The sequence below is a fragment of the Hypanus sabinus genome, chromosome 6 (assembly GCF_030144855.1).
Source record: "Hypanus sabinus isolate sHypSab1 chromosome 6, sHypSab1.hap1, whole genome shotgun sequence".
Lineage (NCBI taxonomy): Eukaryota > Metazoa > Chordata > Chondrichthyes > Myliobatiformes > Dasyatidae > Hypanus > Hypanus sabinus.
In genome coordinates, this window is record NC_082711.1 from 56,506,749 (window position 1) to 56,522,208 (window position 15,460).

Sequence of the window (15,460 nt, forward strand, 5' to 3'; positions counted from 1 at the left end):
TTAAGCTTCTCCATACAGGGAGTAATGGACTGCAACCCCTGCTAGAGCTGGCGTACATCCGATTCATTTTGAGCTTCAATGTAATGAATGCAATCCAAAGGTCTGGGTGGATTACCTGTTCAAATGTGCAATGGCAAGTAAATCTACTCATCTTACTACATTCTGGTATTTTAAAAAAATCTAACATCAATATGGATAATAACAGTACAAAACAGGTTAATTCCTGTGCATTAAAGCACAAGTTTGTAATCCTTACCCAGTCAGGCCTAGATGAAATTCTAGATCAAGAAAATATAATTGGCTCTTCTTCCCTGAATTGGTTTGGAAAGTCGGTCAGTTTAAGGATGATGAATGCTGCTCAATAAATGTTGGCTTTTTATGTATTTTCACTATTTCTTGTCAATAATATCAGCGAATTGCCATTTCTAAATGATGTACAGACACAGAAATAAATAAATAATTTCAGAAGCAGAAAGTGCTGGAAACAATGTGCAGTTCGGGCAGCATCGATGATAAGAGAAAGAGAATTAGAAGTTTATGGTTAAAGGCCCTTTATTGGAAGCAACATTAGAGGTTAGCTGTAGTACTCATATCACTGGCACTAGATAGAATACATTTATCTAACAGTTTTGCCTGAGATTTCCTTCTGCATTGTTCTAGCAAAAGTATAAATGAACTTTCTCAAAAAATCATGCTGCAAGGAAACAGGTCATATAACAACCTCTTCTCTCCAAAGTCCACCAACCACCAAGATACCATTTACAGTAACACTACATTATTTCTATTTTAAAATGGCATTAAATACCATCATCCCCTCAAAACTAACTAATAAGCTTCAAGATTGTGGCCTCAGTACCTCCCTGTGCAATTGGATACTCCCTTTCCTCACCTGCAGACCCAATTAGTTTGGATTGGCAACAACATCTCCTCCACAATCTCCATCAGCACAGGTACACCACAAGGCTGTGTGCTTAGCCCCCTGCTCTACTCACTTTACACATGCACAGATTCAATGCCTTATTCAAATGTGCTGATGACACCACTGTTGTAGGCTGAATCAAAGATGGTGATGAATCAGCATATAGGAGGAAGATTGAAAATCTGGCTGAGTGGTGCCACAACAACAGCCTCTTACTCAATGTCAGCAAAGCCAAGGAGCTGATTATTGACTTCAGGATAAGGAAACCAAAGGTCTATGAACCAGTCTTCATCAGAGGATCAAAGGCGGAGACGGTCAGCAACTTTAAATTCTTCAATGTTATCATTTTGGAGAACCTGTCTTGGGACCAGCACATAACTACAATTACAAAGAAAACATGCTTATACTTCCACAGGAATTTGCGAAGATTCAGTATAGCATCCAAAACTTTGACAAACTTCTAGAGATGTGTGGTGGAGAGTATATTGACTGCCTGCCTCACAGCCTGATATGGAAACACCAAATGCCCTTGAATGGAAAATCCTCCAAAAAGTAGTGGATAAAGCCCTATCCATCACTGAGCACATCTACATGGAGCATTGTCACAGGAAAGCAGCATCCATCATCAGCAACCCCATCACCTAGGTCATTCTCTCTTCTCACTGCTGCCATCAGGAAGAAGGTACTGGAGCCTCAGGACTCACACCAACAGGTTCAGGAACAGTTACTTCACTTGCCCCATCAGTGAAAAGTTCCCACAAACTGTGGACTCACTTTTAAGGACTCTTCATCTCATGTTCACGATATTTATTGCTTATTTATTTTTATTTCTATTTATACTTGCAGTTTGTTGTCCTTTGACCATTGGTTGAATGCCCTAGTTGGTGTGGACTTCCATTGATTCAATATTGGTCATTCTGATTCTATTCTGTTTTGGATTTATGGAGTATGTCTGCAAGAAAATAAATCTCAGGGTTGTATATGGTTATATTTATGTACTTTGGTAATAAATTTACTTTGAACTTTGATTATGTCAGTATGTAATCAGTTAATTTCTGGGGTATTTTGATTATTTATTGAAATCCAGTGCAGAATTGGCTCTTTAGGCCTCTTCAAGCTGTGCTGTACTGCCTGATTTAACCCTTGCCTAATCAAGAAACAGTTTACAATAACCAATTAATCTACTAACTGATGCTCTTTTTGGACCGTAGAAGGAAACTAGAGCGCCCAGCAAAAACCCATGCATTCCATGGGGAGGACATACAGAATCCTTACTGATGTCATTGGAATTGAACTCTGAACTGCAACACCCTGAATTGTAATAGTCACGCTAAACGTTATGCTACCATGACAGATTAACATAATGAAAGTATTTTAGCTTTTTAGCCAAAGTACCTACCAAGTAGAAACCATAAAATAGAGTAGAAAATCTGTTGTTGCATTATAAAATCACTAATAATTTATCGTTAATCAAATTGCTTTCTTCATAGATTCGATGAATTTAACCTTGATGCTTCATCAACATGTACTTCTAACTACGTGGCAGTCTACAATGGTCCAAGTACTTTTGCACCACTTTTAGGCCAATTCTGTGGCTCAGAAAATCCTCCTATTCTAAGGAGCACCAACAACTCCATATTCCTTGTGTTCAAAACAAATGGCATTCATACTTATGGAGGATGGAGAGCTTCATATACTGAGACATTAGGTAAGTGGCAAATAAATATAACAATAGGCTAAATAATAATTTATTTCATTTTTTTCTTGATTTCTGACCAGAATGTTATCAGAGATTCATAGGTTCACTTTATTATTGAAGCATGTATGCAGAATACAACTCTGAGATTTGTCTTCTCCAGATAGCCATAAAATGCAGAAACCATGGAAGTAATTGAACTTAAGACATCAACCTCCCCACATGAAAAAGAAAAACTCACTCACCCCAACAACCCTTCCTCACAGAAAAACTAACATGGATCACTCATGTGGAGAAACAACAATAGGAACATCAGATCTCAACCCTCCAGCCCACCAATCAGCAACAAGAAAGAAAGGGCAAGAACACACAAAAAAACATAGAAGAGGCCAATATGTACAACAATTAGTTTGAGCTACAGTCCAATCCATAATTCTCAGAATTATGCTAACATCTCCAAGAGCTTTGGGACCCAGTGGCCCCTCCAAGCGCAGCGACTCAAATCAGTGTCCCCTCCAAGGGCAGGGACATGCATTAGTGTCTCTCTGAGGGTAGCAACACAAACCTAGCAGCCTCTCTAAGAACCACTCACTTGACTCTGCATTTGCTTGATATTTCAAGTCTTCCTCCATACTATAAGCAGTGAGAAATGTAGCTCTTCATGGCTCCTCTCTGAGCTCCTCCTTGTGATAGCTGACACTTGCAATTCTCTCCTGGAGTTTTGTCGTAGACAGTAGGGTGCTAGCTCACTCAATCAAACTACAGACTGTAAGTCACAGGCTCCAAGTTTCGAAAACAGAATTGATAAAAAGAATAAGTAGAAAATGTAGAGGAAGTGAAATAATTGACTATCTGGAAGAGGTCATCCAAGGAATCATTGTTTGCTAGTGCCATCTTGACCGGAAATACCTTATTAAATAATAAGGTATAACAATTTTGAACTAGGTGCATGAAGTTTGCAGAAGATGAGATGCAACATTGGAAATCTGGAATGTTTTGGGAATATGACTGGCTCTGTTGTAGAGCTGCAGATTAATATTAAAGTTTTATGCCTATCATTGAGATGAATTTCTATGTAAAATTGCTGGCAAATTATTGAGGTCACATAAGTTATAACAGCTGTTGGTTCTATATTATGTTGGAAAGGGAACATCCATACACCGTGTGCTTAATCCCAGGAAGCTACTTTCTCTGATTGATATATCAATAGGTCATTATTGTACCCAGTTTCTGGAAATAAGAATTTGACTGAAAAAAAATAAAGAAAATACTGATGAACTGAGCACAGTACTCCAAGTGGGTCTGAATATTCCTTGGAATTAATCTGCGCTTTTAAACTCATGTATCTTTTCAGCTTGTGATAGCTTTTTGATAGTTGGTTGAATTTGTACCAAACAAAATGGATTTTTCAGTCAAAATAACAATACTGTTAGTCTAATTCCTCACAAGATTTCCCCAGAGCCGCTACGAATGATAGCAGCTGCACAAGATCAGATCTCAACACTTTTTAGCACATGATTGAGTTGCCATTTTTAAAGAAAACAGACAGTTAAAACTCACAGTTCTTGTTATTTGAAAGCAAAGCATGAAATTGTGATAAGTTTGTTTGTGCTTTGAGGTTTAAATGGTCAGTAAAGTTTACAGAAACTTTATAGGGTACAAAATTCCCTTGTGATTTGAAAAGTACAGAATCTGGCAAAGTGATTTCTTTGGCATCAAAGCTCTGTGTGCAATATAATCCTGGTTTTACCTTAATGTACTGAATACACTAAATAAATAGATTGAATGTCCTTCCAACATTTCAGATCTTACAGAGAATATCTTAACTAGCTAAAAACAATAATAATATGTTCTTTAAAAAGCTCGGAGATTGTAAAGTCACATGCTATGTGAAGCTTATTAAAACATTCCCACTAATATCTTTGGGACACTCCATCCCTCAATATTAATTAGCAGGCTTCTAAACCTGGGCCTCTGTACCTCCGTATGCAACTGGATCCTCAACTTCATTATTGGGAGACCACATTGCGTATGGATTCCTGATAAAATCTCCTCCTTGTTGACAATCAATACAAGTGCACCTAAAGGATATGTGCTTAGCCCGCTGCTCTGTTCTCCCAACATTCATTACTCTGTGGCTAGGCACAGTACAAGCACCATCTATAAACTTATAACTGTTGTTAGTGAAATCTCATATGGCAAATAGGAAGCATACGAGAGTGAGACAGATAATCTGGTTGAACGATTTAACAATAAGTCCACACTCAACATCAGCATACCGAGGAATTGATTGTGATCTTCAGGAAGGTAAAGTCAGTGTTGTGTTTTTGAGTAATAATGCAAGTATATTGTTTCATGAAGCATTCTTTATTTGTTTAAATAATTTATTGTCGGTTACAGTACCATGCGAAAGTCTTTGGCACATACTGTATCTATAGCTAAGGTGCCTACGACTTTTATACAGTATTGTATTTGTCAATGTGAAGCAGAGAGCAAGTTTGTAAATCTGGCAGGACGAAAAGATACGGCAGATGGTGAGGATGGAGTACTGTGGGAGGGGTGTGGCAGAGGAGGAGTGCCAAGGGCAAGCAGGGGCGGGAGTGCAAACATGCTCAGCCCTGAGACACCATGCAAGGTTATTAGATATCAAACAACTGATCTATGGATCATTACAGAATGTCTCTCTGGTGCTTACCACTCTATCCCCTCTTCCTTCCCCATTTTCCAAACATGATATCCCTTTCCCTGTCCCCTTCCCACTGTAAGTCCACAATAGAACCCATATTAGAATCAGGTTTAATATCACTCATGTCATGAAATTTGTTTATTTTTAAGGTAGTACTGCAGTGAAATACATAAAATCACCACAGCACTGTGCAAAAGTCATAGGCACCCTGGCAAAATCGAAAAGGGTGAATACAGGACTGAAGTATTACATTTGATGACCTTGTAGCACAGTTGCAGATTGGTGTGTATAATGTTGTAGGTATCACTGAATCATGGCTCAAGGAAGATTTTAGCTGGGAGCTTAATGTCCAAAGATACACATTGCATCAAAAGGATAGACAGGAAGGCAGAGAGGGCCGTGTTGGTCTGTTGGTTAAAAAAAAAAGAAATCAAATCATTAGAAAAAGGTGACATAGCATCAGAAAGTGATGAGTAATTGTGGATAGAGCTAAGGAACTGCAATGGTACAAAGATCTTGATGGGAGTTGTATACCAACCACCAAACAGTAGGAAGGATTTGGTACAAATTGCGATGGGAGACAGGAAATTCATGTCAAAAGGGGAGGTTATAATAGTCATGGGGGATTTCAATATGCAGGTAGTTTGGAAGAATTAGGTTGGTACTGGATTCGAGGAGGGGGGAGTTTATAGAGTGCATATAAGATGGCCTTTTAGAGCAGCTCGTGGTTGAGCTTACTTGGGGATCTGGCTTAGGTGTTGAACAATGAACAGGAATTGATTAGACCCCTTAAGGTAATAGAACCCTTAGGGGCAAGTGATCATAATATGATTGAATTCAACCTGAAATTTAAGAAGGAGAAGCTAAATTCAGATGTATCAGTATTACTCTGGAGTAAAGGATTACAGAGGCATGAGAGAGGAGTTGGACAGAATTGATTGGAAAAGGACATTCACAGGGATGATGGCAGAGCAGCAATGGCTGGAATTTCTGAAAGCAATCCAGAAGGCACAGGATATATACATGCCAAAGAGGAATAAGTATTCTAAAGGCAAGAAGACACAACCATGGCTAACAAGGTAAGTCAAAGCCAACATAAAAGCTAAAGAGAGGGCATATAATAGAGCAAAAAATATTGAGAAGTTAGAGGATTGGAAAGCTTTTAAAAACCAACAGAAGGCAACTAAAATATTAATTAATAGGGTAAAATTAGAATACAAGAGTAAGCTAGCAAACAGTATTAAAGAGGATACTAGAAGTTTCTTCAGATACATAAAGTGTAAAAGAGAGGCAAGAGTGGATAAGGACCGCTGGAAAACAATGCTGGAGCAGTAGTAATGGAGGACAAGGGAAAGACGGATGAACTGAATGTGTATTTTGCATTAGTCTCCACTATGGAAGACACAAGCAGTATAGTGCAAGTTCCGATTGTCAGTAGTCATGAAGCCTGTGAAGTTAGCATTATTAGAGAAAATGTTCTTGAGTAACTGAAAAGTCTGAAGGTAAATAAGTCACCTGGACCAGATGATATACATGCCAGAGTTCTGAAGGAGGTGGCTGAAGAGATTGTGGAGGCATTAGTAATGATCTTTCAAGAATCACTGGACAAATATGTTGGAATTCTTTGAAGAAATAACAAGAAGGATAGACAAGCGGTTGATATGCATTTGGCTTTCCAGGTGGCCTTTGACAAAGTGCCACACATGAGGCTGCTTAACAAGCTACAAGTCCATGCTATTACAGGAAAGATTCTAGCATGAGTAAAGCTTTAGAAAGCAGAGTGGGAATAAAGGGAGCCTTTACCGGTTGGCTGTGATGAATAGTGGTGTTCCACAGGGGTCTGTGTTACCAATACTTTTAATGTTATATATCAATGATTTAGATGATGGAATTGATGGCTTTGTCACAAAGTTTGTAGATGATATGAAGACAGGTGAAGGGGCAGGTAGTTTTGAGGAAGTAGAGAAGCTACACATGGTCTTGGATTAGGAGAATACAAAGAAATGGCAGATGGACTACAGTGTCAGTTAATGCATGGTCATGCATGTTGTTAGAAGAAATGAAAGGGTTGACTATTTTCTAAATGGAGAGAAAGTACAAAATACTGAGGTGCAAAGTCCTTGTGCAGGATTCCCTGATGTTAATTTGCAGGTTGATTCTGTGGTGAGGAAGCCAAATGCAATGTTAGCATTAATTTCAAGAAGAAAAGAATATAAAAGCAAGGATGTAATGTTGAGACTTCATTAAGCACTAGTGAAGCCTTGCTTAGAGTATTGTGAGCAGTTTTGGGCCCATAGCCTTAGAAATAATGTGCTCAAACTGCAGAGGATTCAAAAAAAGGTTCAGAAAAATGATTTCAGGATGGAATGGCTTGTCATATGAAGAACATTTGATGGCTCTGGGCTTGTAATCACTGGAATTTAGAAGAATTTGGGGTGCCTCATTGAAACATAACAAATGGTGAAAGGCCTTGATAGAGTGGATGTGGAGACGTTTTCTATGGTAGGAGAGTGTAAGACCAGAGGACGTAACCTCAGAATGGAAGGATGTCTTTTTAGAATGGAGGTGAAGAGAAATTTCTTTAGCCAGAGTGTGGCAAATTTGTGGAATTCATTGCCATAGGCAGCTGTGGAGACCAAGTCTTTATAATTTTTTAAAGTAGAGGTTAATAGATTCTTGATTGGTCTGGGCATGAAGAGATACAGGGAGAAGGTAGGAGGGTTGGGGCTGAGAGGAAAATTGGATCAGGCATGATGAAATGGCACAGCAGACATGGTGGGCCAAATGGCCTAATTCTACTCCTAAATCTTATGGCTTTATGATCTTATAAATTGAACAGATATTGTCAAATGTGTTCAGGAAAGTTTCCTCATCAGTACATAGAAGTCCCAATGAGAGAGTGTGTGTCACTGGATCTTCTATTCGGAAATGACAGAGGTTTGTGTAGGGAATCACTTTGCATCTGGTGACCACAATGTCATTAGCTTCAAAGTGAACATGCAAAAAGTCGGGTCCGTGGACTAGATTCTGAATTGGAGAAAGGCCAATTTCTCCTGGGCTCCCGTCTTTCTCTTACAATTACAAAGCATAACAGTGGAGATGAGGAGGTTTTAAATGAACCTGAGATGACTACCTACCTGTGAAAGCACAGCAACAAACAGACAAGGAAAGAGAAACAGCGCAGCATGTGTTTCTTTTGTAAAGAAAACATGGTCGGGCTGAAAAACAAGGTAGAAAACAATTTAATGGGTTCATAGACAGTGAATACCAGCTGATTACAATCATAAATAAAAAAAGAGATGGCTATATCAGTACAATAGACACATTCTAATGGACAAGAGATAACTGGATATTGCATACTGAGTCGATTGAACAGAACTTTAAAGCAAATGGAATAGCCAATGAGAAACAAGAACCAGTTTTACTGAGTGCATTGGATTTAAAGGCATACAGTTTGTGTAGAAGTTTGACTGATCCAACCAAACCAGTCAAGATAGCTTTGCTGATATTATGAAAGTAATGGAGGAACGTTCAGAACCAAAATGATTGTTGATTGCAGAATGCTTTAAGTTCCATAAGCGGAATGAAAAGGAAGGGGGGTCCATTTCAGTGTATGTGGGTGAATTGAAGTAGTTGTCCAAGTATTGTCATTTCATTGATGGGCTTAATAATGCACTGAGAGATAGTTTAGTTTGTGGAATTTTGCAAGAAAGTATTCAAAAATATGTTGTAACTGAAGCATAACTCACATTTCAAAGAACAGTTGAAATAGCTGTATCAATGGAAACAGCAGACAGAGACTCAATTGAGTTGCAGTCTGGAATGCAAGTGAACGTGAACAAAAGTGCAACATCTGAACAAACTGTGTTACCGTTGTGCTGGATTAAATACCCCCGGCCATTGCAGGTTTGAATGTGAAACTTGCAGAAAATGCAACAAAATAGGACACATATAGGTAGCATGTGGGACAGACAAAAATAAACGGACGGCGCAGGGAAGATATAAAAGTAAAGGGTCAAGTTGCAGTTTCAAAGTGAGCACTAATCTGCATGCTGCTAATCAAAAATCTGATAATGATGAGTGTGAAACAGCCCTGAGTAGTTTTGAGATGTATAATGTGAAAACTAACAATAGACAAGCAATATGGCTTACACCAGGAGTGAATGGCAAATTAATTGAAATAGAATAGGACACTGGCTCAGCCATTTCAGTCATTCCACAAAATGGGTTTGATGGCATTTCAGAGATTCTGAACTGAAGCCTGTGGATATCCAACTAAGAACTTATACTAAAGATAACTCCTGTGGGAATAACAGATGTAACGGTGAAATACAACAACCAACAAGCCACATTGGGCTTGTATGTGGTAAGGACAGGAGGACCAGCATTGTCGGTGCGTGAGGGCTGAGACAACTACAACTTGATCGGAGATCCATTCACCATTTGCATGCCACATCACCTGCAAAAGAGTCAACTGAAAGTGAATTTAAAAATATACTGGATGATGCCACAGCAGTGTCCAGAGAAAGCACTGGAAAACTCAAACATATCGAGGGTAAAATTATGTTAAATGAAAATGCCACACCCAAGTTTTATAAAGCCCTTCCGATTCCTTATACCATCTTTGAACTAGATTGCAGGGAAGCAGAAGGAGTTCTTTCCAAGGTTAAGTGGAGCCCATGGGCAACACCAGTCATCCTAGAATGGGTCTATGGTGATATTTTTAAATCTTTTTATTAATTATTATCAAAGATTAACAAAAAGATACATTGAGTAAATATGTCATTATATACAATAAAGAATTAAATTAACAAATAACTGTTTAACAAAGCTAAGCAATATATCCATAATAATATGAAAAAATAAAGTGTTGAGTATTTTTTGAAAGGAAAAGGAATTAAAAAAAAGAACCCCCTACTAACTAAAAAAAACCCCGACTGAGAAAAAAACAAAGAAAACCCATTGGGAGCACATCCCCGGAGCTATACATCATACAAGCTTCCATAGAAAAAAAACCAATCCGCCAACTCAAATCCATATTAATTAACTCAAATCACATGATAGTAGCAGGCAAATGAACCCCACCTTTTCTCAAAATCACATAGACGATCAAAAGTTCGACTTCGGATTTTCTCCAAACAAAGGCATAACATCACCTGAGAGAACCATTGTATCAAAGTAGGAGCAGAAGTATCCTTCCATTTCAACAAAATAGCCCTTCTGGCCAATAATGTAACAAATGCAATTATATGTTGGTCTGATGGAGAAATACCATGAATATATTGAGGGACCATACCAAATAAAACTCAATTTGTTAGGTTGTAAATTAATATTTAAAACTTTAGAAATTGTAGAGAAAATAGACTTCCAAAAATGTTTCAGTATGGAACACAACCAAAACATGTGTCAATGTAGCTGTCTTGGTTTTACATCTGTACACACTATCAACATTAGAAAACATTTTAGACAATTTCTTCTTTGTTAAATAGTAACAATGTACAATGTTAAATTGAATTGAAGAGTGATTGGCACAGATCGAAGAAGAGTTAACCAACTTCAAAATCCACAACCAATCTCCTGTTATCAGGGTCAAGTTAAGCTCTCTCTCCCAATCTTGCTTAATCTTAAGTGAAGGATAATTGTGCTGTTGTAACAATAAATTATAAATTTTCCCAATAAAACCCTTCACTAAAGGATTCATTTTTAAAATAATATCTAACAGGTCAGAATCTTGTATATATGGAAAATCACTTAAGTTTTTTTTGTAAGAAATGTCTGACCTGAAGATATTGCAGGAAATGTGAATATGAGAGAGTGTATGTAGTTACTAATTTCTCAAAAGACATCAATCAACCATCCTGGAACAGATCCATGAAGGAATAAACCCCTTTATTCCTCCAAAAAAGAAAAGTATGATCACTTAATGAAGGTTTAAATAAATAATTTCAGTAAATTAAACTAAAAAGTTTAAATATTTTAAAATTTAAAAAGTTACGAAACTGGAACCAAATTCGTAATGACTGCTTAATCACAGGATATGAATTTAAATTAGTAATTTTGGCCAGTCGTACAGGTAAAGAAGCTCCTAATAATGAGGTTAAGTGAAACTGTTTCACAGCATTCAATTCCAAATCAGCCCAGGGTGGTCCTTCATCTCTATCAGCCCAATATAAACAAAAACACATAACGTATATTGACAACCCAATAATATATTCTTAAATTAGGCAAAGCAAGACCTCCATCTTTTTTAATTTTTGTAAATGATATTTACCAATTCTTGGTCTTTTATTATTCCAAACAAAAGATAAGATAATAGTCAATCTGATTGAAAAACTAATTTAAAAAATAGGGATATTTTGAAATGCATATAAAAATTTTGGTAAAATTATCATTTTAACTGCATGAATTCGACTGACTAATGAAAGTGTAAGTGGATTCCATCTACAAAATAATTGCTTCATTAAATCCACTAAAGGAACCAAATTAGCTTCATAAAGCTCCTTATAACTTTTAGTAATAATAATACCTAAATATTTAAATGAGTCCATAACTTTACAAGGAATGTCATCATAGATAGAAGCAGAATCATTTAGGGGAAATAATTCACTTTCATGAAGGTTTAGTTTATATCCCGAAAACTTTCCAAAATCGTTTAATAGTTTCCATAAACTAGGAATGGATTCTTCAGGATTCAAAATATAAACTAAGAGATCGTCAGCATAAAGAGAGATCTTATGAACAGTCCCATTTATGAAAATTCCATGAATATCAGCTTCACGAAGTTCAATAGCTGAGGGTTCCAGCACCAAATTAAATAACAAAGGACTTATTGGACATCCTTGTCTTGTACCCTGTGAAAGTAAAAAAAAAAGATCTGCAATTGTTAGTCATAACAGTAGCAATAGGGCTTTTATATATCGTTCTAATCCACTTATTAAAATTAATACCAAAGTCGAATTTCTCTAAAACACTAAATAAATATTTCCATTCAACTCTGTCAAATGCCTTTTCAGCATCAAGAGAGACAACACATTGGGGAGTCTTAGAAAAGGATGAATATATAACATTTAACAGTCTCTGAACATTAGAGAAAGATTAATGGACCTTTACAAAACCTGTTTGGTCTTGAGAGAATTTTAGTTAGAACATTCTCCAGCCGTTTAGCCATTATTGTTGAGAGAATTTTAGCATACACATTTAATAAAGAAATAGGTCTATGTGAAGCACAGTCGATAGAGTCTTTATCTTTCTTAAGAATTAAAAAAATAGAAGCTTCATAAAATGTGGGAGGTAACTCTATCAGCAAAGAATCTTTAAGCATTTCCAACATATATGGAAAGAGCAATTTTTCAATTTTTAAAAATAAAATCCTACAGAATAACCATCCAGTCCAGGAGCTTTACCAGATTGCATTGAAAAAATAGCTTTCTGAATTTTGCTTTCAATAATAGGAGCATCAAGAGTTTGTTGATCTTCAACAGAAATTCGAGAAAAATCAATCTTTTGATCTACCAGTCATCCCAGTAACCAAGAATGGGTCTATGGTGACATTAAGGTCAAAAGTAGATCAATTCCCTCTACCCAGGATAGAGGATATCTTTGCAAACCTTTCTGGAGAGAAATACATCAGCAAAGTGGACTACCTACAGATGGAGATGGAAGAAGTGTACAAAGTGTTTCTTACCATAAACACACATTAAGGACTTTACCTCTATCATAGGCTTATTTTTGAGGTAGCATCTGCACCTACACTCTTGGTAGAAGGCTATAGACCAGGTGCTGCAAGGCACTGTGGATGACGGCACTATTACCAGTATGGATGACAAGGAACATTTTGCAAATCTCAAGACAGTGGTAAAAGGATTAGAAGATTATCGGCTCAAAGCGCAGTGTAACAAGTGTGAATTCTTTAAACTTAGCATCACTTACTGTGGTCACACCACCAATGCACAAGGATTACACAAGTGCACTGGGAAAATTCCAGCAGATGCCCCAAGACCAAAGGACTTGTCAGAGTTTCTGTCCTTTACAATAACCAATTTCTGCCAAACCTGGCTACTATGCTGCACCCCTTGAACTCATTACTACAGGTTACTGACTGTCCATTTCCCCTCCATCAATGCTGCCTGACCTGCTGAATTGCTCAAGGAAATCATTGAGGTACTATTTCATGGGCAGTAGTGGCCATTTTCCTTTTCATTAATCTGCCCACTTATTGAACAGTAATAGATTATTTTAATCAGAAAAACTCATGACATCTTCATGCAAGGAATGCTTCTGACATCAGAGGCAGGAATTCTTTCCAATATACATTTTTGTTTCTTCAGAACAATTAAGTCCATGTGTAATAGTGTCATCATCATTTAAAACAAAATTTGGCCCTACAGGTCTCCTTGTCTGTGCCAACCATCTCACAGCCGAATGTTCAGAAAGAATAATTTCACTTTGAGCACAAGCAAAAACAAAAATAGAGCAGGAAGGAATTATGGGGCAGTAGACACAATAATCAGCACAACAGCAGTAATATTCAATACAGAATTGATGTGAAAATTATTCTGACACTTCACCCATCAGTTAAATCAGCAAAATTACATCACTGCATTTATTCTCCAAAGTTGCAACTTACACAGGTATAACCTGTTCACAAAAGAAGCAGAACCCAATCTGACTAATCACCACCCACAGTCTGTCCTCAATCACCAACATAGTGACAGAAGCTGTCATTGACTGCACCATCATGAGCCACTTACCAATATCCTACTCAGCTGGGCCCAGTTTGGGTTTTGCTTGGACAACTCCTGCCCTTGCCACAGTTTAGATACAAACATGGACCAAAGAATTGAATTCCAGAGGCTTGTTGAGAATGACTACTCTTCACTTCCAAGTTAATATTTGACTGAGTGTGGAAACAAAGTATCTGAGCAAAAATGAATTCAGTAGGCATTAAAGAGAAAAAAATTCTGTGGTCAGTGTCAAGCGTCAAATGTCATGCAAAGACAGATCATGTTTCGGAATCAGATTTGGGTTTATTATCACTTACATAAAATTTGTAGTTTTGTGGCAGCTGTACAGTGCAATACATAAAAAGTACAGTAAGTTACAAAAATAGATAAAAATGCCATGTGTCCTTCATGTTTCCACATGGATATCCTCTCAGTACTCTAGCTTCTCACATCACAAAATGATGTTTGGATTGGTAGATCGATTGGTCATTGTAATTTGCACTTCATATCTCAGTGAGCAGTAGAATCTGGAAGTGCTGATGAGAATTGTGGGGAGAATTTTAAAAGTTTGATTAATTTATGATTAGTGAAAATGGAGGTTGATGGCATGGCTCGACAGTCCTGTTTTCATGTTATATCTCTTAAAGACTCTATAAGGAATATGGAGCAATATTCTTAATTTTCCTGGACTGAGTGGAGCTTTAACAACACTTGAGAAGCTTTTATTGTTCAGTACAAAGCAGCACATTGCACCCTAAATATTAATTTTGTGTATCACCAATGTACTGCTGCAGTGCATATCCACAAAGGACATTGCAGCTGCTCTGACAGCAATTTCCAAATCCATGGTCTCAGCCATCAAGACAAGGGTAGCAGGTAAATGGTAACATCAGTATTTCTAGGTTCACCCTCTAAGTTACATATCACTTGTCTTGAAAATATATCATTAGTGTCACTCTATGGATGAAGAAATGGGAAGTAAAATAACCTAAAGTCAACCTAATGGCTAGCAGGTCCAAATGACTTCCTTCTAGGCAGTAAGTTGCTATGATTCTATACTATCATCAATGACATTATGTCATGGCCGGGATCAACCATGGATGTTGCATCCCAGCTGTCTATGTGATATGCAAGCCAGGGCAGTATGACATGGACGGCAAGTGTTGCCCATGCAGCAGGCTCCCCCTCTCCACGCAGCTGGTGATTCCAAAAGAATGTCAAAGACCAAATACAAACAAGGGAATATCTGCAGATGCTGGAAATCTCAGCAACACACAAAGTGCTGAAGGAACTCGGCAGGCCTGTCAGCATCTATGAGAAAGATGTTACAAGCCAAAACCCTTTGGCAAAACTGGAAAAGCAGCTCGGGAGTAGATTTAAAAGGTGGGGGGGGGAGGGAGGGAGAGAGAAACACAAGGTGACAGGTGAAACCTGGA

General features: G+C 37.6%; 1 protein-coding gene across 1 annotated transcript in view; it reads left to right on the forward strand.

The window, feature by feature from the left end:
* cubn (cubilin (intrinsic factor-cobalamin receptor)) overlaps positions 1-15,460 on the forward strand; it is a 359,402-nt gene that overhangs the window by 283,611 nt on the left and 60,331 nt on the right. The window contains exon 54 of the mRNA XM_059971453.1: positions 2,410-2,627. Within this exon, the coding sequence (XP_059827436.1) occupies positions 2,410-2,627 (218 nt within the window). The remainder of the gene's footprint in view (positions 1-2,409; positions 2,628-15,460) is intronic.